Below are 24,448 nucleotides of genomic sequence, written 5' to 3' on the forward strand. Positions count from 1 at the left end.
GATTCACAGAATCTGGTATCTTAGAATCTGTTAATCTATATTGTTGTATCTGGTAATCTATATCCTGGTATCAGAATCTGGTAATCTATATTGTAACTGCACTTGCAAAGCATTGTCTTGGAAAAACAGCCACTATGGCTTGACATCACAAGCTGTGCTCAGGATGCTGAAAGTTCTGTCTCCTTCATGTGTCCATTTTGCTGCTTTAAATCTTGAATTGCTCAACCCAAAATACCAAAACTGCCTAGTAATTGAATCAGTAAACTTAGTGTAAATGAGAACACAAATTTAACTTCAGCCCTTTTATATTTTGAAAAATGGAAAGGAAAGCATGTGATGCAATTGTCTAGATTTTTTCCTTTTACATGAACTCTGACATTGTCACATTCCACTTGATTAATTTTTCGTGAACCGTGCTTTTGTGTTGCATTCAGTGCTTCTAAGAAAGCTTCTCTGAAAAGTACATAAAGTTTCAGATTTCTCTTTTTGTAATCTTAATTGTTAGTCTTTCAATTCCAGAGCTATCCCTATGATTTTAATTTAAACTGCTGTTCAGTGAAATGCTGTGGAAACACTAAACCCATCACTTAATCCTACACCTGCCAACAAGAGTCTGCTGTAGTTGTCAAACCAAGTCAAATGACACTCCTTCAATGTAAACCATATTATTAGCAAATTGGATAATCAATCACATGTGTATGGTTGACAGTAGTACTTTGAACACACTGAATTTAAAACAGATTTTTAAGAGGCAGGACCCATCTCTCTCATACTAAGGAAGAAAAAATATCATGGGGACATAGCAAACTCCCAAGACTATACAATTAAAGGACACCTTGGGAAATGGTTGGGCCACTGGAAATCTTTGAGTAGAGAAGTAATGTATCTAGAGACAGAAAAAATACAGCCTAATCTATTGCAAATAGATTCTGCCTAGTGCCTGCAGGAAGATACTTTCATAGGAAATGGTGTGTCAGCTTTTTTATGTGTACATGTCCTCTTTGGACAAAATGCACCTCTTCAGATTAGAACTGGAAAAATTTTTTCAGTTTTGCAGAAAATAAACTATCCACTTAAAGTATTACATTCCACGATGCACTTTTTGCAACTTAACTCCTTATCTTTTCCCCACTCAGGAAAAAGTACATCTTGCTCTTATTTATTGAATAAATGTGCAGAATTAGGGAAAAACCTCAAAAAACTTTTATTAACTTATGGTTACAAAATTACTATGTGATTTAATCATTAATTGAAATATATAAATAGTATGTTATGTTCAATTGTTTGTTATTTTGGGACAAGTGGTTGGGGATTTTGGTGTTAAGCTGTTATTTTTAACTATACCTGTGGCCTCCATTATTATTTGCCCTCATAACTTCATTATGGAAATGAATGTAAAATGCTTCTCTGCAATTATTTTTCTTCATCCAGCCCCCTCTTTTTTCCTAGTTGAAAGAATCACTGAAATAATTTGACTTTTGATAATAAGTCTGTCAGCAAAAATGCAGGCTCTGGAGAATGTTCTCTTTCTCTGCAGAATATACAGCCTGAACTCCAAAATGATAGTGTCCCTCCACTTCTATCAGCATTGTCATCCTTACCTAAAATAGAATTTTTTTTCAAGTAATGGGGGGATTCAACCCACCAATTTGATTCATGTCTGAGAGTGCAGGTAACCATCTACTGAAAAGTGACCTGAAATCTCCACCATTTTTTTCAATAGCTTATGGAAGTAACTTCCATCTGACTGATTTTCTAATGGGGAAAGTTTCCTATCTCTCAATGCTTCTCTAAATCACCTGGCTACCCTCACTGACTTCCTTTTTAACATCATATCATTTTAGACTGATTCTCTTTTGCTCTCAACAACAAAAAATTCTAACATTCTTTTCCCATGACACAAGAAATTATTTCCCAAATGACTGGAATACTAGTTTCAACCATTAGGTTGATTTGTGCTTCCCAAAAAGCATTTGATTGAGTGAATATTGTTTTATATTTAGTATTTTTATTCAGGCCTCATAACAGAGAAGAAACAGACAGCATAAATAGCTATAGTACTGTAAATTAAATTAAGGTACATTATGCCTGGTTTGTCAACATTTATGATTTAAATGTATCTTTGTGCCTGTGGAAAGAAGAAGTGATATTAGCTAAGGCTGATAATGGAAGACAAAAGTCTTGTTGACAGGAAAATAACAAAAGTTATTTCTGCTTTGTTCTGCATTAGCTCTTCTAAAGTTAGAATAACCCCAAGGAAGTCAGTTATACCATTGATGTTTGGAGCTAACTAATTTAGAATGGGATGTGATCATTAGTGTATAAACACCTTTTGAGGACATATCATAGAGAATGGAAAAAAGATTGTACTTTTGCAGTAATATGATTTCAACACCAGGTATATAAAGACATAATAACATCCATACTTTTATTTCTAAGATGCAGAAGCATAACACTGTATTTGCCCACTTGGCACATGTGTAACTGCTGATATGCACAGGAATATTGAATATACACAGCATCATAGCTCTGAAAATATGGTCATGGGGGAGATATTTATTCTTCAGGCATACATAGTTTAAAATATATGCATAGTGCTTAGTGAGACCAAAAAAGACAGCATGTACAAGATTGCCTTGGTGATGATACTAAGTTAGGAAAAGGAACCATAACTTTTGCTTAGTAGAAGAACATTTTATTAATGAGTTTTCTTTGCCTCATTGTGAGACACATGTAAAACAGTGTCTTTTACGGTCTACTGCATTAATATCACCACCATGCACACAGTTCTGTTGTTAATATTGTCAAGATGGCACACGTTTGTGGGTAAGTAATCTGCCTGTTTACAGAGCCATTAGGAAACTGCTGACTCCAACAGTTCACAGGCTTGTTTAAACCTTTCTCTGCTTCTGACCTGCTGAGTTTTTGGTATTCAACACTGTATGAGTGATTACCTGTGGCCTCCATTACACAGCCTGTTGGGTTGCTAAGGAATAACTCTCAAGAGGTTAAGAACCTTGTAGTCATCACCTTGATCTCAGTGCCAGTGATTAGCTGTGCTAATTTTCTGCTTGTTGTATTGCAGCACTCACCAAGTCTTATGTCTGTACCTTGACATGCAGAAGCAGGAACAATTATGGCTGTAGAAAGAGGGATGTACTAGCTGCTTTCACACTATAAACTCTTAAACATATTGTTACAGGTGAAACATCATTATTCAACATAAAATTTTCATACCCATTGAGGGGCCAGCAGTCCTTATTCTATTCTGTAAACCAGCGCTGAGTTACTACAGAAAAATATAGTTGTCCTATAGCCTTACTCTAACCGGTGCTAGTGAATTATTCTTCACCAGCTTCATGGCCTTCAACCTTGAAAAGTGAATTTGTCCAGTCTTTATGCAAATTAAATAAATGTCAATTCCAGGCAAAAGGTTTCATGTGACAGGGCTTTTAAATTTAATATTTTTTCTTCAAATTGTCTGTTATCTTCCACTTAAAAACTCATGCTGAATATTAAGTATGGGCTAACTGAAGCTATTAATCTTTCAGCTAAATAAAACCTCTAGGAAGCTGTGAATAACTGTAAATAAATAATACCTTTGATACTTGCTACTTCTTAGTTCCTTGCAGACTGAAGTGAAAGACAAAATAAGAGCTGTCATATAGTTCAGAAAAAAAATTGCCAGTTTTACATTAAGATATACTGATACATCTAAAGATACAGACACATGATCACTATATACAGTCTACTATTATTTAATGATATTTTACATCCTCTGGCACACACAGCCTACCTGCTGCTGGGTTCTAGTCTCTCAGGCTTGTTTAATTCAGTGTTTCACATGGAATGCACCTTAGGATTTCTTTTCTCAAATAAATTAAAGAAAGGGCTACAGTTGCCTGCCACTCTCATGGTCTTCTACTGCAATATTGTACAGGCAGACAGTACAACTTATTCTATTATTTGCAATTGGGCACTTGCATGTGAAAGAGGTGTGGCAGAGAAAGAAATTGTGCCCTGACCTGCTCTGGTAGAATTCTTTACACATTCTTCAAATTATGCACTAAAAACCCCATTTTGCTCAATTTTCAAGCACAGAAATTATCCACAAGTCCATTCCCTGCAAAGAAAAGCTCCTTTAATATGTAGTTGAACTTTAAGGTCCTTTCCAGCCTAAATCACACCATCATTTATAGTACTCCTTTCTTTTCAGGGAAAGTTTTCTTCTGTGTTTTGTCCTTACTACCTCTGTCTTTTCTACCTTTTCCCTTTCTCACTTAAAGCTTCTCCTTCTTTTGTGATACTTTCTTCATGTTTCTTACCTCTCCTATTCATAATTGTCCTTCTCAAAGCAGAGAAAGAGCATGTTACGAGGCAGAGTATAAATAAACCCTTGTGACTTTTCCATGCAGAGCCTTTATTGGCTCACTGGTCTGTTGGTTTGGGGGTTGGGGTTTTTTGAGTGTATGAGATAGATAAGACTTCTTTATTATTTCTTCACCCCAAAAGTAGAAAGTTTGTAATGGAATGCAAAACCAAGAATCTGGAATCAACTTTGCTATTGACAGCTCAAAAGTAGTTTTCTCTTAGACGTCCGTAATTTCACATTTGTTTGTCTCCCTTGATGGTGCCTCTCCTTTCTCAGATTAGTGTGTATATTCCTCCCTGAACCTGAGAGGAAATGTATCCCTGTAACACTTATTTAGCAGCTGGTTTTTTTTACTTTTTCTCTTTTTGATGGAGACAATTTGCTGGACTCAAGGACCAGCAAGAAGTCCAATCCTTTTCATGTTTCTCTAAATCAAAGTAACTGTGTTAGCTCACCTTCTCACTCATTTCCCACTCTTTCATGTATTTAACTGTCTTCCTACTCCACTGATGATGCTATGTTAGACCAGAAGAGAAGAGAGTGTCAGTTTTGGAATGCTAACTTCATTTGATCACTCAGAGAATTACACTATAATGATCCTCTAATTACAGAGCTGTCTCACTGTGTTAAATCCTATCTGTGTGTGCTGTCAACTGTTTACACAGCTCTGTGTGCCCCAGACTTCCCATTTCCAAATATACAGTGATAGCTGACAGCAGCATTGACAAACATAATGTACATTGCACACAGTACAAAGGAAGTGGAAGGACTTTGAAGAAGGGATAGACACTTGAGAGTAAGCCAATATTACCACAAAAGTTTTAATCAGTGTGTATTTTCCTATAAAACTGTTCATTCTGGTTTTTCTGTGTTTTTCCACAGTGGTTATGTCTTTGATTATGACTACTACAGAGATGATTTCTACAATCGGTATGTGTGCCTGTATTTTTGTACATCCCACATAATTTCTCATGTTTGTTGATTATATAACCCCATTGTTTGGTTAAACAGGCTAATTTTGATTTTATTGATTATTCATTGCATTATTTCTATCGTGTATCAGAAGACTATTTTTAATATCTTGCAGAAAAGATCACCACCACCAAATGTATGCTTGCTAAACAGGCCCTTAGATTTTATCTTTCTCTAAGAGTTTTTGGGATATTTGCTGTGCTGAACAGTTTAATGGTAGTTTAATAGAGTTCTTCCAGGCTTACTTCACTGGGATGTATGGTGGCTGTGAAATGCTTCAGTATAATGTTCCCAGCTTTGTATTTTCATCCATGTGCACAAAGAGAAACAATGACTCCTCAAGAATGTCCCAAGAACGTTTAGAAGTCCAGAAGAACTTTGAGAGAAACAAAAGCACAAGCTGAACAGTGTGTTCCTATGGGACAAAAAGAATTTGCCCCCAAACCCCAGAGCAATTGGAGATCCTGCCTTGAGTAGTCACACACAGCCTAGCTCAGCACTGTGAAAATGTATTTATTCAGATGCAGCAGAATCCCAACACAGGAGTAGAAAGCAGGGGAGCACTTGACACCCAGAGGTTAAGTTAGCATGTGCTACATACCTTTCTACTTAGGAACACAGTAGAAAAAAAAGTAGAGACAATATTTTTATGTTTGTTTTCTCCTGATGTGAGTTCAATTTGAGCCACTAGTTTTAGCTTTGCATTTAAATCACCATGGCCCCTTTGGACAAAGGTAGAAATAGTGAGATATAGCACAGCATATGAACACACAAAGTAAAAGCCATCAAAGCAGTTTAATCCTGCTCAGTCCAGCCTTTGCAGTAAAGTCAGCCTTTGCAGCCTTTCACATGTCATGAAAAAAGTTAATTTCCATAGGCTTTTATTTATTTTTTTCCAAGGTTACAGCTCTGAATTTCATCTGTGGAATTATATGTTTTTTAACAGAATAGCATTTCTCATCTATTCCACATGAATATTAAAGATATATGTCTAGTTTTTTCCTCAATTCTGTATTTTATGGGTAGCAGGAATGATAAAACATAATGGTTAATTTTCACAATTAAAAAAAATTAAAAAGAACAACAAAAAGTTTTAAAAAAAGTTACTGGAAGTTAACAGTTGTTTCTTGGTATCTCTCTTGATAATTGTGTTGCTATGGAAAACCACTGACAGTGAAATGTATCCATAGGTCTATTCAATAGTATAATTTTTTTTTAATTTAGAAGCCTTTTAGAGTTAAGACAGCAGAACTTCGATGGTAGAAAACCTGAATATGAGGTTGGCCTCATAAGGCTGGAGATGCAGATCTTCTGAAAATAAAAACTCTATGAGGTGGACAGTCTCTTTTAGATGCAAGTTGATGGAATGGAAAGATGAAAATCTCGATAGTAGTCATGGAAAAGAAAATCCCATGGAAAATTTGGTGTACAGACTACTTATAGGAAATATAAATTGAGAAATATAGTCATGATTCTTTGAATTTTTTGAACTTCTGAACTTTCTGAATTGCTATGTTTTATCCCAAACCATAGATCTTGTTTTCTAATGTTTCAACCAATTAACTTTCCAGACTCCCTGAAGGGAGAATGTCTTTCTTACCTTGACTAAAGCAGTGATGGGGTCAAAAAAGGTTGTCAGGAATGGATAGTTCTTTAAAATAAAATTGATATGAAGACAGATTGGCAAGATCAAAACTGTAAATTTAGAAGACTGACTGAAAAAAAAGGCATAGTTGTATGCACACGATTGTTGGGGCAAAGAACTGCTTTGGAACTGAGAATTTCTCTTTATCACTTCTCATATTCCAGGCACAAGAAAAACAGGCCCAGTGCTTCAAAACTATAAATGGAAGCATTATTTTTTTTAAAGAAAGCATATTATTGGAATATACAGAATGGGACTAAGCAAAATACCAAGCCCAAAAGCTTTGCACAATTTCACAAAAGTAGGAATAGATTGATAACAGTCATTTAGATAAATGTTCTTTTATCTGTTTCAAGAAATGAAAGCATAGTTTCACCTTTCACTGTGTTATCTAAACACAAACTATTGGATGCTAAAAAAATCACTTTCAGAACAATAATCATATTATTAACTTGTGCATGACAGCTTATAGCACTTCAGAAACATTTTTTTCCAGTAATGTCAAAAAGGAATTTATGACCAACCTGAAGATCATTTAAGATGATAAATGATGACTGGCAGTAAACACTAATATTTGTGTTAAAAGTAGGAAAAAAAAGGTTTATTGTCCATCTCCACAGACAATTCTTTAGTTATGCTAACAATAGCTAGAAGCTGCTCATTTGTGGGAATATTTGAGGCCATGGATTTCTGTCACTGAGTGTAACAGGATCCCTGTGTCACATTTTGTAGGCAGCTAAGGAAAAGAAGGGAGATGGTTACACTGTCTGTAAGATTACAGTACAGACAGAAGTGTGGTTTGATTTAAGTACTAGGTTTGTATTCACCAGAAAATGGGTTAGAAGATTTAAATTTAACTCTGTGCTCTGTTCATCATACTGTTAGATGCTGTGGTGAGTGAATAACTGTTTCTTGTGAGTCTGTTTTCAAATCTGCCCATCTGGGTGACAGTGCTCACAACTGTGAAAATTAAACACGTGGTTATACATTTCCATAATTACTAGTTGCAAATAAATTTGAGAATATTTTATGAGGATGTTGCTTCAGATTCTGAAGTGGAAATATTTGGTTTTTGAACTTTCTTCTCTTGACCTGTCATATCCAGCACCCAAATATTTTATGTTTTAAGTATATCTGTAGCTTTGATTACCTTTTTTATTGCCTTTATTTCCCTCACAGGTTAGTTACCTGCTATTGATGCTTGTATCATTAGGATTAGGCTATTCTGTTTGGGAACAAAGGTTCATTTTTTGTCATAGAGTGTCTTTGGTAAAAAGTCTGAATATCTGCCTGCTACAGTGGGTTTTTTTTGAACAATTTTTTTTAATTAAGCATGCTTGGATATTTTAGTATTTCTGCACCAATTCATTCTGCAATAAAGAGAACATATGCAAAGACTTTTGTTATTTCAGAAACTGCAAGATATTTCTTTATGGTAGTGGTTGTCTTCAGGATAGTTCTCTTTTGTACTTTACTTTTACATCTTTAAGAATAGCAGATGTAAAACTAGAATTTAAGCCATGCATGTAATAAAGGAGCTGAAATGTCACAACAAATGTGCTGCTGTTGGCTGTGAACAATGAAATGAAGTGGACCTGTGGAAAGCAAGTTATGGATTTTCCATACAGCAGAGTCCCATAATACACCCTTCATTTGAATGACACACAAAAAATCTGAGCTGGTCTGTGCACCAGTGTGTGACTGAAATCTGAATAAGGCACTTAATGTGCATAGGTCCTTGAAATCTAATTTGACTTGATATAAAGTGATTACAGTTTCAAAGGGTAATTTTCTCAGATAACATGCAAATTTAGTTGACAGAGCTCCCATGACATGAAATCACAGAGGGTTTTATGGAGTCCAGCTGACTAAATCTTTTCTAGGTTGTTTGATTACCACGGCCGTGTCCCCCCACCGCCCCGTGCAGTGATTCCACTCAAACGTCCTCGTGTGGCTGTGACAACAACTCGTAGAGGCAAAGGGGTTTTCTCCGTGAAGGGAGCATCACGGTCCACCTCAAGTGGGGCTTCTTCCTCAGGATCCAAATGTGAGTTGCTCATATCAGTTGAATAGTATTGAAACAATGATTCTAGCAATTTTTGAAAGCAGACAGCTCCCACTATACAGATAGCCCTATTGCAGTCATTTCCCAGCCTAAATCTCTAGCTTGAAAAACTGGTTTGATTACCAAAGCTTCCAGCTTCTCCTGCAAGTCAAGGAGCACATTGATGACATTTCTTAAGGAAATTCTTTCAACATTTGACCTGCTCCCTCGGCCTCAGAAAAAGTCTTTTTAAAATCTCTCAACCTGACTGTTCATTCACCATGATATCTTGTGAACTGCTGGTAGTTAAAAAAAAAAGAAAATAATCTTGTTATAGACAGAAAGAGACACATTTATTTCTGTGGAGACCTCAGGGTTGTATGTAGGGATGGACTGGGAAGGGTGGGGGGTGGGACAGGGGAGGTTGGGTTATGTGTGCTCTTTTTTACTGGACTCCTTTGAGTGTAGAAAGAGGCAAAATGTCTTTGTTTTAAATGACGTTCCAAACAGGATTGGCAACTTGGGCTTACTTAACCCTTCTTTAGTGATTAAGAAGGGTTAACAGAGGAGCTAGATGGACAATAGGCATTCCCTCCTCCAAGCTCACCAAGCTCCCCACTCCCTAGTATGTCCTGGGAACTTCATCTTCCTCTTCGTGCATCTTTCAGCACCCACCCGTCTTCCCCTGCCCCTTATGTGGAGTGATACTGTCCTTGGAAGCATCACTGGAAGAGGAAGAGAAAGATCAGGTAGGGATCAGATATTAGAAGGAATGAAGGAACTTCAGTAAGTCTTTTGCAGTACTAGAGTGCCAGCAAAACCTCATGCTGTCTTACCATGGAATAGTTGAACCCATCAACAGTACATCTTATTGCCAGAGGAGTCAATTATGGCATCACCAGGACCCAGTCATATACTCTGTTTGAATAACATAGTCAAATCTTACACACTAGTCTCAAAGAAAGAAGATGGACCTTGTGAGCCCATTAGGATCCATTCCTGATCTATTGTATGACCCAGCAATATCAGAGACCTTGAAGGAAAACGTGTAATAAACATGTAAATGCACGTGACTGAAAAAAAGGACACGTGGTAAACACAACTAAAGACAGCGTTGTGCACTCAGGAACAAATAGCTCAAGACATTCCTTGGAAAGGATGATGTTCTGACAGAGAGGCTCTCCTGCATGTACAGTTAAATCACTTCTAAGTCTCCAGGGAATGAATGGGCTGGATGTCCGTTACCACGAACAAGAGCTTTGATGCCTAATACACAGAAAGACAGCTAAATTTAGGTGTCACATTATAAAGCTGACTCAGACCCTTAGAGGATGCCTGGGAGTAGCCATATTTCCTTTGTTCTCTGGAGGATGAATGTGAGTCTAGACATTTTCATACTTAGCTTGAAGTAACCCTTTCCTCACTATTTTAAGTAATAAATTAGGTTTTCTTCTATAATTTTAAAAGAAAGGATGCAGCTCAAGATCCTCACTTTAGGAAACTTAGAACTTAAATTACTTTGCTAGTCCTTTTCAGTTCTTGGATCTTTGGGTTTTCACAAAGTGAATTAAACCTTTAGTTAGAGCTCATTTGTTCATCAGTTTCTGTTGTCTTATGTACATGAATACTTAGTGGTATCAGTACATTCAAATGACTAATTGTCCTAAAGTATACATTAATAATAATGGGCTTTTTGGCTGCACTTAGCCAAGAAAGTTTATTTTCAGATAAGTTTTTTATATATTTTTTTATTGTCCAGAACAAGAATAATTATAAAATTCTTCTATAGAGCTGAGGATCTTAGTGTTTGTATCTCAACAGATGTCAAGAAAAGCTCTCACCCAGAAATCTGAATTTCTATAGCAGTGAATGAGGCAGAGAATATTGCATTAATATCCAGATATTTGTTCCTCAGAACTATTTGCTTCTGCATTTCAAAAAAAAAAATGCTTTGTAATAGTGTGTCAGGACTTAAATAATGCATAGCAATCCTATAATCTGATTATAGGATTCAACCCTAGTCCAAGTATCCACAGGCACTTGCTATAAGATTTCCAAAACACTGCCTGCAAAATATTACAAATATTGCAGAACCTATAAATTATTTAATGGAAGTGCAATCAGGAGTGTCCATATCCAAACAGTGTTATTCCCCAGTGGAGGTATTCTTCAATGTATTCAGGTGTGATCTGAATTCCAAGTGTCAGTCTTAGAGCTCCAGGGGGCAAGATCATCCTTGGATCCAGCTCTTTTACTGAAGGCAAAGCTGCAAGATGCATCACTTAAGACATGGGCTTTTTGACCTGTTTTAGATTTCTATCCTCAATTCATTACAATGACAATTGGAAAAAAATGCAGACTTTTTATTGTGATAAAATAAATTGCACAAAATATTCTTTCTGCATGCATCACATCTTTAAAAGGAGTCAGACACTCAGTATAAAGATTTTCATGCCTAATTTCCCCATAAAATTACTTTCCTTTTTGTCAATTCCAGTCAACCCATCATAAATATAGAAACATGATTTTATTGACTTGGACAGGAATATAATCAGCTTATTGTAAGACCTTTATCAGAGAAGTAATGGAGCCATTTCCTTAGAGCTTTGATTTGGAAAGTAGAAAAAGTATGTTTTGCAAGTTCTTTTTGCCATTTTCTTGGAAAAGTTGGTTATATTGAATTGTGGGAGAAAGCAATTTCATATTTTGTAGCTCCTTACTCTACACTGCTAATCTGAACCCCTTGAACTAATGCACTGTCAATTCTAATGTTAATTTATTGTTAGGTAAATAAGGATAAACATTCAAGAAACATTCAACAAATTCTTCAATAAGGAAAAACGTAGTTCATGGGAAGGAAGCTATTTTGAGTTTAATGAAAGACCATGAAACACCCTTATTACAAGTTTAGAATTAACAATGTCAAAATGGTACTGACTATGCTTTGAAGATTTCATCCCCATGTAGGAAAACTCTCATGAGATCACTTCCCTTAAGAGACCTTTTATGTATAAGTAGAAATCTCATAGATATCACTATTCACACTCAGACAGGATCCAAAAAATTAACCCCTACATGTCATATTAAAGGTCAGAACACAGGAGACCCCTAAGTGAAATCATCAGATTCAAAAGGAGTCTCTTCAGAAAAACAGAAATCCAAAGACAGAGGTTTATTGTTGCACAAAGATATTACAAAAAACATTGTATCAAAAATGCTTTGCTCATTGATGAGCATATCTGCAAAAATAATATCTGCCAGCACAGTAAACTCCTGTTTGACCAAAAAGTGACAATAGGTGTTTTAAATCTGCTTCCAAAACATAAAATACATTAGGAATATTTTATTTCCTTCCTAAAACCATAATTTTTTCAGGAACAGTTTTCTTTTTAATTCCAAAGACTCGAAGAACATAAATCAGCATTTCCAAATTACCAGAAGTAAATCACAAAATTAAACATGTTGGTGGGTAAATCACACATAGGAGTTCTTCATGTTAATAGTATGAAGCAGTACATTCAAATTGCTATTTAGAACTGGGTAGGAGCTCACTTTTTATTACAATGTAGAAATTGAAGTGTTCAGAGTGTACAGTCATTTTACACATCTGAAATCAGAATGAAAATATTAATCAAATCTTTTATACTCTGTGTGCTTGAAATTAAGGAGTAGACACTTCAGACATTAAAATATGTATTGAATTCTTTCTTTAAAGGAATTAATTTTGACTCATAGAGTTTATATTTAGCTTCCTCAGCTGATCCATTTTTTAGTGATATCTACAGTAATAAAATATTTTTTATTAAACATGAAGGGCTTAGTTAAAAATACATGACATTTCTTCCCAAAGAAATCTGAATCATGCTTTGTGGTATAATCAATTTGCAGTTAAGAAAAAATATGTTTTACAAAAAGCTGTAGTTCAACAGTAGCACTTTCATTTTTAAAAATGTGATTGACCTTAATTGTATTCCTTTTATAATGTTCTGGATGTGACTGTCTCCTTTGGTGTTAGATGCTTCAATGAAAGATGCATTCTAGAAGGCCACAAAGGGCTGGAAAGGGTCACTGAATCAAATTCCTTACTCTTGCAAGTAGCATCATCATCTAATCCTTTAAGATGCATCTTAAAAATAGTCGGGGTTTGGGGTTTTTCTGTTTCTTGTAATCTCCAGCTTATCTTGTTTCTCATTTGTTCACATTCTCTTTTTTGTTCCAACATTGTCTGAGCATAAAGTGTTGTTTCTTTTTACCTTTTTTTGTCTTCAGCAAACAAATGCTTCTGTCACACTAAAGGCTTTCCATTTTTATGGCCATCTTCACAGCTGCTCTCCACATGTACCTGCTAGAATTCAGTGGTTCAACCCACACTCACCAGGTCCTCACACAGAGACAATACACTTCTCCATCCTCAGCAGTACACCGTTTGATACACCCAGCACTGCATTTTCCTTCTCATGGTTGCAGATAGTGATAGTCTGTTATCAACCCCAGGATAATTCTGTCACTGTCTTCTTTGGCTGATGAGCCTTGGTGCTAAGAGCTGGACTTCTGTTGCTAAGTGTAGGGTTTTTTCAGTGAAATCTCTTTTTTTTTTTTTTTTTCTAATGTAACATTCCTTTAAATCACCTGACCTCTTCTTCCATTCCAGTTTACTCTGAATAAGTGATATCTTTCAATTTCATGTCATCAGCAAATTTCCCCTGTTTATTTACATTTTTGCACCAGAGTTGTTGAAGATATTTAGTCATTACAAATTTCATTAATAATTATTCTCCCTTTCATTATGCGAAGAGCTGTTATTTGCTGCCCTTTATTTTATCTATTAATTGGGAAAAAAATTCCTGAAGAGTAAGTTACCTTAATTTCCTACTTTATTGCTCAAAAACAGATGAACAGATATTTTGGATACATGCAGTTCTGGTGTCATGTTTACCAATGGCTTTGTTTCTTGCCTGAGATCAATTTTTAAAAAATATATGATGTTTTAAAGGAGAATTTATATACTCAAAGCAGGACACCTAGAGCACAAAATTTATAATCTTTACATTTTATCTTTGTCATAACATTGCTTTAAAAGCGTGAAGTTCTTAACAAGTGCTATCACAGATTCACAGAATGGTTGAGTTTAGAAGGGACCTCTGGAGCTCATCTGGTGCAAGTGCCTTGCCAAGCAAAATTCCCAGGGCTGTGTCTGACCAGACCCATGGGAAGAAAAAATAAAATTCTCATGTTTAGGTGAAATTCCACATGCTTTAACTTATGCCAAAGGTTTTTGGTGTGTCAGTGAGGTCTACTGAGAAGAGTCTGGTTTTGTCTTCTTCATTTCCTACTGGACTGGGGAGCCCAGAGGTGGGCACAGTGCTCCAGATGTGGCCTGACAAGTGCTGGGTAGAGTGGTGTGCTGGGTTTGGCTGGGGCAGAGGCAATTTTCTTTTCAGTAGCTACTATGGGGCTGTGTTGTGAATTTATGCTGGAAACAGTGTTGATGACACCAATGAGAAGGACGGGGATGCACAATGAACTGGGAGGGGACACACCTGGGATGGGCAACCCCAGATGGCCAAAGGGATGTTCCAGGCCATTGCATTGCATTGCTTTTATTTCTTGGACTTTATTTCTCTGTTGTTTTCCTTTTTGTTATTACTATTACTATTACTATTACTATTACTATTACTATTACTATTACTATTACTATTACTATTATCATCATTAAATTGGATTTCAATTAATAAAGTGTTCTTATCTCCACCAATTAGTTTTCTCACTTTAACTCGCCTTATTTTCTTCCCTTCATCCTTCTGGATGTTGGAGGGAAATAAGCAACTGTGTGGTGCTCAGTTGCAGGATGCATTTAAGTTGTGACAAGGAAAAAATCTGGCTCATGCTCAACTTACTTTTCATCAGGGTCCTTTATAATTTGTCTTTACTAGTTGCTGCTTACTACAGAAACACCCACTACACTATAATTGAGAGTGGAATTTCTCTAGGAGAATAATTTTGAAGACTTGTACGAGCCTCTGCAAGGTAAAAGAGTAAGCAGTTCAAATAATTACACCTTCACAATACTGGAAACAGAGTGAAAGTTTGGCACTTGTGCAGACTGGTTGAGATTTTTTTTCTTTTTTTTTTTTTCAGTCCTTTTTAGTGTTAACTTGAAGCAAATGACTCTATGATCCTGGAATCATAGAATCATTTAGACTGGGAAAGACCTGCAGATCATCCAGTTCAGCCTTTAAGTGCTCACCACCTTGCCAACTAGACCACAGCATTAATATCAGATAGTGTTTTCTTGAACTCCTCCAGGGATGGTGACTCCAAAGGCAATAATTTCCAATGTTTAAAAATCATTTCCATAAAGAAATTACTTCTAACATCCAACCTGAACCTCCCCAGGTGCAGCTTGAAGCTATGTCCTCTTGCCCTATCACCAGTTATCTGGGAGAAGTGGATACCTCCCACCTACCTTAAACCTCCTTTCAGTTTGTTGCACAGAGTGATAAGGTCTCCCCCAAGACTCCTTTTCTCCAGGCCAAACAACCCCAACTCCCTCAAACACTTCTCGTATGAAATCACCTACTAGACTTTTCACCAGCCTCATTGCCTTCATTGCCCTTCTCTGGAGACTCTCCAGCACCTCAGTCCTTCTTCAGCGGAGGTGCTTAGGCCTGGACACAGCACTCAAGGTGTCTCACCAGTGCTCAGTACAGAGGGACAATGACTGCCCTGCTCATGCTGGCCACGCTGTTGCTGATACAGGCCAGGATGCCATTGGCCATCTTGGCCACTTAGGCACACACTGGCTCATGTTCAGTCATCTATTGCCCAGCACTCCCTCATCCTTTTTCACTGGGGTTTGTTCCATGAATCCTTGTTGTTGTCTTGTTCCTTCTGGTGCCATTTTCTTCTGAGCATTGTTTTTCCAGAGACAATGTGTGGAAGCCTCTGTGCAGCAGACCTGAGCTCAACAGCAATGCTAGGCATGAGCATGTTTCCTTTTCAAACTCAGAAGTGCTTTGCTTAGTAGGCTGGAAATAAATGCCATTAGGTCCTTGCAGTGTCACTTCTGGGCCTGACCTTTTGGGCCTGGCCAGCCTGCAGTTTGCCAGTCAAGGGAGCATCCCTGACACAACAGTTTGGCTGCATGGAATGTGTTGCCAACAGGCTTTGTAGTGGGTTGCTGCCAGCACTTAGCATTCCCCATTGGACCAGTTCACACCATTTCACTCTGGATTATGAGCTACCTTGCTACTCCAACGTGGACCAGCCACTGCCCCTGGGGAAACAGTAACCTTCTAAATATATAGTTGTCAGACTCTTCACAGTTTGTTTCAGATCTGTGGGACTGGAGAACGATGCATTATTTCGCTAAGAACATTTTAAACCCTCATTCTACAAACACACAAAATAATTCCATCAAATAATGTATAGCATATAAGAGTCTAGCACAAAGGTCAGTTTTATCCTCTTTTCTTTAAGTCTTTCTGTTCATTCCAAGTGAGATCAGAGGTTTCAGCCTATACTGTGAGATAATGCCATTTCTCAATATGAGCATGATTAAACAAGCTCATTACGGCATGTAGCAACCTACTGCCTTTATTTGACATGTTATACTACAATGTACATGGCCCAAACTCTAAGATAAAAATCTTTGGTTTCAGCCTCAGTGAATATGCTTCAAGTTTGGAATAAGGCTAATTTGAAGTAAACACCTACTCATCAACTATCACTGAAGCAGGCAATAGCTTGTCTTCACACTTCATCATCAGATTGATTGCCCAATACAAATTACCTGGGACACCATGATAACCGACATGGCCAATGTCATCAATGAACAGGACTGATGCAGCAAGATGCAGCCAGAAGACCCTTTTGATAGAAAGGGGACATGTTCTTCTTCATAGCAGAACACCCCTTTTCCCAGGCTTGATAAGGACCCTCCTTGTTGTGTGTATCCATGCTCTCTATACACACACCAAAGTCAATGCACATCCTCCTACAGCAGTGGTGGAGGAGTAACAGAGCTCAGTGCTCTTCCACTGGCAGTCCCTCATGAGGATGGTCCATTTCTTCCTATAAGACTTGTAAGAATGACAGCTCTGTTGCCTACTCTGCTCCTTTATAAATGGCTTTATTCTTCCATGCTAGCATGGAATTGCCATTTTCTCCTCTTGATCTTTTCCACATTATATACTAGTATAAACAGGGCAAGTGTATTTGTTTTGGCCACCTTCTGAGCATAAAACACATGTTCTGATAATGCCAAAGTAATGGGGTAATTTATGAGGGCTGCAGCACTTTTTCCTTTGAAGCCAAAACATCTCAAAGCAGTTCCTCCTTCTTAGGTTAGACAATGGGAGCACAATAATAAACAAAAATGAAGAGTAAAGCAGTGCAATAAAGATTTGGAAACTTCAGCTAATAATTTAGAGGTGGTGTGTCCTTGTCCTTGGACGTGATCATAAAATGAAATATTTTCATATATTATCCAGAGCTGGAAAAAGCACAAGAATTTGCCAACTGAAACTGAACAGGAAGCTTTTGAAGCAACAAAATGTGACACCTCTTGCAATGAGTTTTTGACTGGAACATAACCTTGCATTCCTGGCTGCCCTAGCACTTATATTACCATTCACTCTTGCTGACAAATACATACTGTAAGGGATCTATTTATTATTGTCAATATTATTACAAAAGAGTCCAGCAAAAAAACATTGCAAGACTGTGACATGTCTACCATCTTTGAATTATTCTTTCACTATAGGCTGTTTTGAAGTAAAAATTACTTGGATTTATGAAGATGTTTTTCAGATGTTTTTCCTGAAATTACTATTACTGAGCAACGCACCTTTCATGGACTCTTGCCAATAAGGCTTAGAATCTTGTGGTTTCTGGATTCTGCATTTTTAATTAACAATGTTAATTTTAAAAGCTAAATCTCTGAAAATATCAACAAATATGAGAGGGTAGTATTTGTACTAGACAGAAAATTTAAAAAACAATGTTTTTCTGGGGTGGGGGGGAATGCTACCACAAATATAGTTTATTTCATGTTTTGCATTTTGCTCTCTCTCCACAGTGAAATCAGATGAGTTACAAACAATCAAGAAAGAATTAACTCAAATCAAAACAAAAATTGACTCCTTGTTAGGGAGACTGGAAAAGATTGAAAAGCAGCAAAAAGCTGAAGCAGGTAGGTAAAAGCCATTTTTAGTGATATTAATAAAATTAGAAACTTGTTACCAGTCAAGCACACAGACCAAAGAAATTTTGGTTCTTAACGGAGGCCTGAAGGAAGGTAAATCAACTCTCAGGTAAAACAACTGGAAGAACAGATTAATATTCTTTACAGCACATGCATCATCATTTAAGAATCATTTTTTATGGTGTAGTAGGAAAAAATAATATTTATAGTTGTTCTGGAAACAAGACATCACTAAAAAACTGACTGAGCAGAATTAAGCTAGAAGTTTTTGACCATGGGGATGCTGGTGCTAGGCACTTTAAGTATTAATAGATGGTGTACATCAAGAATTATTTCCTGGGCAATAGGCAGTAGATAATACTCACAAGCTGAAGCAAGGAAAAAAATTTGTTTGATATAAGGAAAAGATGCAATAAGCAGCATAATGAGTTGACCAGAGAGACTATACTGTCTCCATCCTTGGAAACATTCAAAACTCATTCACCTCAGGACCTATGGACCTGGGCTAAAGTTTGAGTTTGTCCCTGATTTGAAGAGGGATTGGACTTGGAAAGCCCAGAGATAGTTTCCAACCTCAGTTATTGAGTGAAGTTCGGGCCTCTTCGTAAAACTGGTTCCAGCTCCAGTTTAGCTTTTTTCTGGCTTAAAAAGTTTTGGTTTTAGTCACACCTTAGGTATGAAAAAATCCAATACTACTTCATAATGTAATGAAGTCAGTGCATTATTCATTTTGTTAGATGAATGATCTCACCTTACAGCACTTTAAAATCATCCTGAATTAAAAGGTTGTATTTTCACCATAGAATATATTAAAACACAGTTCTTATGCCTGTCTATGGCATTTTCTTTGCTATTTCCTTATAGATCACATATATATTTTTACAGGAGCTTTATATCAGTGAGTTGATTTTGTGAGAGTCAGCATGGATGCCTTATCTCATGAAAAACTCAACTATTTTTTTTCACCTCTCCATTCTGTGATAAAACCTTTTTCTGAATTTTGTGTGAAATGTATGAAAGAAATTCTGCCTCAGAACCCTCAACTGCGTGGGTGACTGGACAGTAGTCAGTTACATGAAGCCAAAAACCCATCAGGACACATAAAGAGAATTCCATCAAGACTGTCTAAAACATTACTGGAAATTAGCAATTGAGGGTTATAAACCTGACACAGTCAAAATAAGAATTTAGATATGGATGTCTCCTGTTCCCAAGTAACTTTAAAAAAAATTGTTTGAAAAATAACCTACCTTTTCTTTACAATAACTTTCTAAGTTGACAGACAGGGACCAGTTCCCCAGCTGTTACAGTTTATCCCACAAAGTTGAGGGCTTTTTTCAGCTCTAAGGTAAACCATTAGTAGAGAGTGTGATTATCTCTTTCAGGTCTGTGCACAATATATATTCATTAGGTTCTATTTTGTACTTTATGCAAGTTGGATAAAAGTTGGTATAATTGGTGAAGACGTAATTGCAAGGCGCTCCATGGAATCTGCACTGAAATACTCTTGATTATGCTACCTTGGGGAGTTTTTATAAAAAATCCATTACTATGCAAAACAATCTGCAGATCATTGTACTTTGATATTCAATTTTCACTTTTGCTAAAGTACTGTAGTGATCTCATTTAAATAGAAATCAGATCAAAAGGGAAAATGTTGATTCATATTGAGTCGCAATCTTATGGCTTCTGAAGACATGCAATGAATATCCTCAGATATTAAAAAATGTTTTCAAAATATTGATGGTTTGAAACATCAGGTGCAGAATCCATCCCTCATATTCTTTTCCTCTCATTGGAGGGTGTGAGGAGAAAAACACCTCAAAGATACCAGTAAGCATGAAACCCCATTTAAGTTTCCTAAACTAATGAAGAGGGTTATGCAGCCTGGATTATTAGTCTGCAGATCCAAAAGAGATTTGTGTAAGCTACATCAGTAGCTAAACTATTTCATTTAGAGTGCCAAATGGGAGATGTTGAGGTGATTTTGTTCCTTCTCTAGGGTTTGGCAATGTAATTTTTTATTTTCCTCTGCCAGAAGCTGTGGCCTCACCAAGACAGGGATCAGAGAGAGGATCTGTTTCTCATTTGCACAAAAGAAAACTCAAGCCATCATCTTGCTCTTTTGGTTTTCTAAGTTTGACTCACTCTCCTGAAGAATATTTAATTTTTAATCCTAAAAGATGTTACATCTGGGGGAATGTGATGTTACAGGCTGGACAAGCTCAGTGCATATATTAGTTGCATGAAAACTCTCCTTGCAGAAAAAGCTGTTCTGGCTTTTCCTATTATCAGCCCCTAACCTTTCCAATAGGGGGGATATAGAAAATAGGATTTCCTGTACATAGGAAAACTATAGAAATAGCTTCTTAGTTTGCAAAAGTCTGAACTGGGAAGCTGGGAATAAGCTGTTCTGACACTTGAGTTTATCTTCTCAGAAGAGCCCAAAAGAAATGGATACTGAGACTGTATTTTAGCCTTCTCTGAAGAACCCAGTCTATGTTCTCATTAAGACAATTAAGTAAGTGACCTAATTTTTTAGTAGCTGTTATCTTAGAAGTTTTTCCATTACTATACTATTATTATTATTATTATTATTATTATTATTATTATTATTATTATTATTATTAATAATAATAATAATAATAATAATAATAATAGTAATAGTAATAGTAATAGTAATAGTAATAGTAATAGTAATAGTAATAAATTTTAGTTAAGGCTTTTTAAAACCTTGTTTTTAAAAGCCTTAACCAAAGTTGTTTCAGTTCTCATTGCCAGAGCTGAGTGATCTAAGAACTGACTTAAGACAGGAAGTGGTAGGGCCAGACATGGAAGGCCTAGATGATTCAATCCACATTTCCTTGTGCATAAGGCAAGTAACACAATCACTTTTAACTGGCATGGCATTGTATGGAGCACCTTACCAACGGAAGATAAGGCTCCATGGGCTCAGTCTTCTGCTCATACATATGACTACAGTCAGCTGTCAGAGCAGCTGCCTAAGATGACTTTGTATTCTTTAAATCTAAGAGTCTTTCTTAAGACATTAAGTGACTAAGGGAGGAAGGCCTGATTTTTCTCTTTCTTTAGTAAGCAAAGTTGAAAATGAGGGACTAAAGACAAATGAAGAATAAAGAGATGAATGAAAGTGGCAAAATAAATGTGCAAAGTCAAAAGGTAAAACAAATGTCTTGGTTTAAGACTATGGAACAGAAAAATGCCATCAGATTTGAAAAGTATGTGTAGCTGGTAATAACTTATGTTAAAAAAATAATAGAGCTTCAAAAATATAGAGCTTCAAGGCAATGCTTAATTCATTGGCTGTCCAACAAGATAGGTGTTGAACTACTACTGCTGAACTACAGAGCAGTCAGTCTTATAAAGGAAGAAATATTTTGTTCTAGAAATTCTGTCATTGATCACCCTCAGACTGAAAAGACATTTTTCTAGCTGCATGCAACAAATTCTCTGGCCTGATTCACTCTGAGTACATAAAGTGTTTCATATAAGTTCCTGACATGCATAGAATTAAGACTCTGATCCCTCCAAACATTCTTCTAGCCAGTCTGTGTCTGTCATTCTTCCATTAACCTTCCTCTGGTATTCTGCTGTTTGGATGAAATTCCTCAGCATATCCAGGAGTTTCCCAATACCTCATCACAACAATGCAGCTACCCTCATGAAGTCAACCAGAACAGATTCTTCAGGCCTCCATGGAAATTGTCTTTCTTCCTACCACTTTGCAGAAAATATAGGAAGCCAATATTTGGTTGATTGGAAGGGGACATTCTCCAGTTACTTCAGCACACTATACCAATGAGGAGTAATGGATACTTTATTCATAAAAACATGTTTACCTGTCTAAAAGCATTTGTTGATTACCTGTATGACTGTTAAGATATATTCACAGTAAATTAATACAAATTCTTACTCATTTATTGGCAATTATCAGCCTTCTGCTTCTCAGAGCATAGATATTTATGTACTTCTCATTGGCTGCACTTGAATAAACATCTGATGATTATGCCAATTGGATTCCAAGGCAAAGTCAAGTACAGAAAATCAAAAAGCTGGATCTACTGGCAAATCAAACCTTCATCCACTGCACGGCATACATGGGGTAGATGATCATATTGATATTGTAATTTATTTGTGCACTAATTTTTGAAAGAAAAGTTTTCAATCATATTTGCCTGGTAGATATTATCACGGAGAATTTTAAAAATCTGGCACATCTGGAGATGGAAGCTTAGGTTTCTTCTGCAGAGCAGTTTCCTTTGCCACCAACAGGAAAGGTTACTGAATCTCCATAGAGTATGTTTTCCTTACAGAAGCCCAAAAGAAACAAATGGAAGATAATGCTGATTTGATTCAAGAGGAATGCATATCAGAGAATGCAGATAACTCTACGGAAGAGCCAATTGAAGGAGGGCCAGATGCAGATGGGGATGGAGAAGATATGACTGATGGGATAGAGGAGGATTTTGATGAGGATGGCAGCAATGAGCTGGTAAGGAATTATGACCTGTCTGTCTATATGGTTCCTACAAGTAACCACAGAGAACCAGCAGTCTGGATTAACAAAATAAACTCAGAGCAGCACTGTGATATTCTGTAACTTGTGCCCAGACCTATACTCCTCATACAATGTAATATCAATTAAGCATAGGAACCTCTGAGGAGAAAAAAAAAATATTTTACTACATTTGGTGATTTTAGAAAGAAAATAAATTTTTTTAGAAAAAAAAATAAATAATTGTAGTTTAAATTGGTTTACATTTATTATTTTACAAATGTAAAAATGTAGAGTTTTATTTTTTTCTTTTTATCTTTTCTTAACTGCTGCTTCTAAAAATTAAATAAGATTCTAAAATATTGAAATTTTTCATTATTAAACATGTGCTTTCCACAGTCCCGAGTCTCTATCTTCCATGTGTATACTCTGCGGGCTGTATTGGCAGATACAGATTTTTTTGATGGGAGGATTTCTCCTTAATAAATGTTTAGCTAAGAAATGTTTGGGTTTTCAGCCTGAGGCTGCACCTTTTATTAAATAAAAGCACTTTATTTAGCACCATTATGGTGCTAAAATCCTAAGTTCTTCTAGAGCAATATGAAAAAATATTTGGAAAGTGAGATTTATACCTTTCTATGAATTCCTAACAAGAATGGAACAGTCACAGTGGTTTAGCCTCTATAATACTCTCCTTCCCTTCCTGGTTTTTTTATTCTGTTTTGAGCTGGAAGAACTTTTGCTGCTCATTGTCATTGCTTGCATTTAAAAAATATTTAATTGTGTGTACAGTAAAAATCTTTTACAAAAGCAGCAGAAGTCAGTTAGCAAGCAGAATCAATAGGTAGTGTGGAATAATGGGGCATGTGAATAACCAGCTGTTTGTGCTGCTTACTGCAAAAGGAATTTAAACCTACTTGTAATTTTTTCAGGTTTGTGTCCCATTAGCCAGCCTAAGACTTTAATTTCTATATCCTGAATAGCATTATTCCCAGAAGAAGCTACTAAAACCTGAATTCCCTTATCTTTTCACACGCAATGGAGAACAGATGACATTATCCCTTTTTCTTCAAGAGAGCTTCTCCTCTTCAGATATAAGGGATGCCAGAAGCTACCACTCTGAATTTGTAGGGAGTTGAAGTTTTGTAATTAAGAAATACTTGCAAATATAATCTTTCACCATGGCTAATACCTGACCAGCTGAAGTGATTTTAGCAATAGGGGAGACCAGAGTTTTACAAGAATGGTGGGTTTTGCACTAATTAGGCACCATACTCCCCATTACAGACAACTAAGTGGGGATGTTACCATACAGTGCATTAGACTCTGATTGCTCAATGCTGTCATTTCACCCCGTGGATTTTACATACTTAGCATATATTCGCACTATATGGCACAAAAAGTAGAAGAATTTTTCCATCTATCAAAGGCCTCAGCAGGAAAGGCTCTATAAAGCAAGCAGCACAGGCAGAATTCATTAGCAATGAAAGTCTGGAACTGGCACAGGCACATTTGCACACCGCTGCTTCCAAGTGAAAAGGCCTTTCCAAGATTCATGTTATGGATTCAGTTGAAGCACAGTGAGGAGCAGACACAGCTCCAAAGACAGCTCAAAGGTCTGACACACACATCCAAGGTGGGGTGGGGAACCAGCTCCAGTCTCTCTGCCTGTCATCACTAAGTGCATGAGTGCT

General features: G+C 36.6%; 1 protein-coding gene across 1 annotated transcript in view; it reads left to right on the top strand.

Annotated features, from left to right (window-relative positions):
• The window catches only part of RALYL (RALY RNA binding protein like), a 364,189-nt gene that overhangs the window by 323,863 nt on the left and 15,878 nt on the right, over positions 1 to 24,448 (top strand). Inside the window, exons 5-8 of the mRNA XM_050970884.1 lie at positions 5,255 to 5,302; positions 8,873 to 9,036; positions 18,113 to 18,226; positions 22,573 to 22,751. Of these exons, the coding sequence (XP_050826841.1) occupies positions 5,255 to 5,302; positions 8,873 to 9,036; positions 18,113 to 18,226; positions 22,573 to 22,751 (505 nt within the window). The remainder of the gene's footprint in view (positions 1 to 5,254; positions 5,303 to 8,872; positions 9,037 to 18,112; positions 18,227 to 22,572; positions 22,752 to 24,448) is intronic.

The sequence above is a fragment of the Serinus canaria genome, chromosome 2, assembly GCF_022539315.1.
Source record: "Serinus canaria isolate serCan28SL12 chromosome 2, serCan2020, whole genome shotgun sequence".
Taxonomy (NCBI): domain Eukaryota; kingdom Metazoa; phylum Chordata; class Aves; order Passeriformes; family Fringillidae; genus Serinus; species Serinus canaria.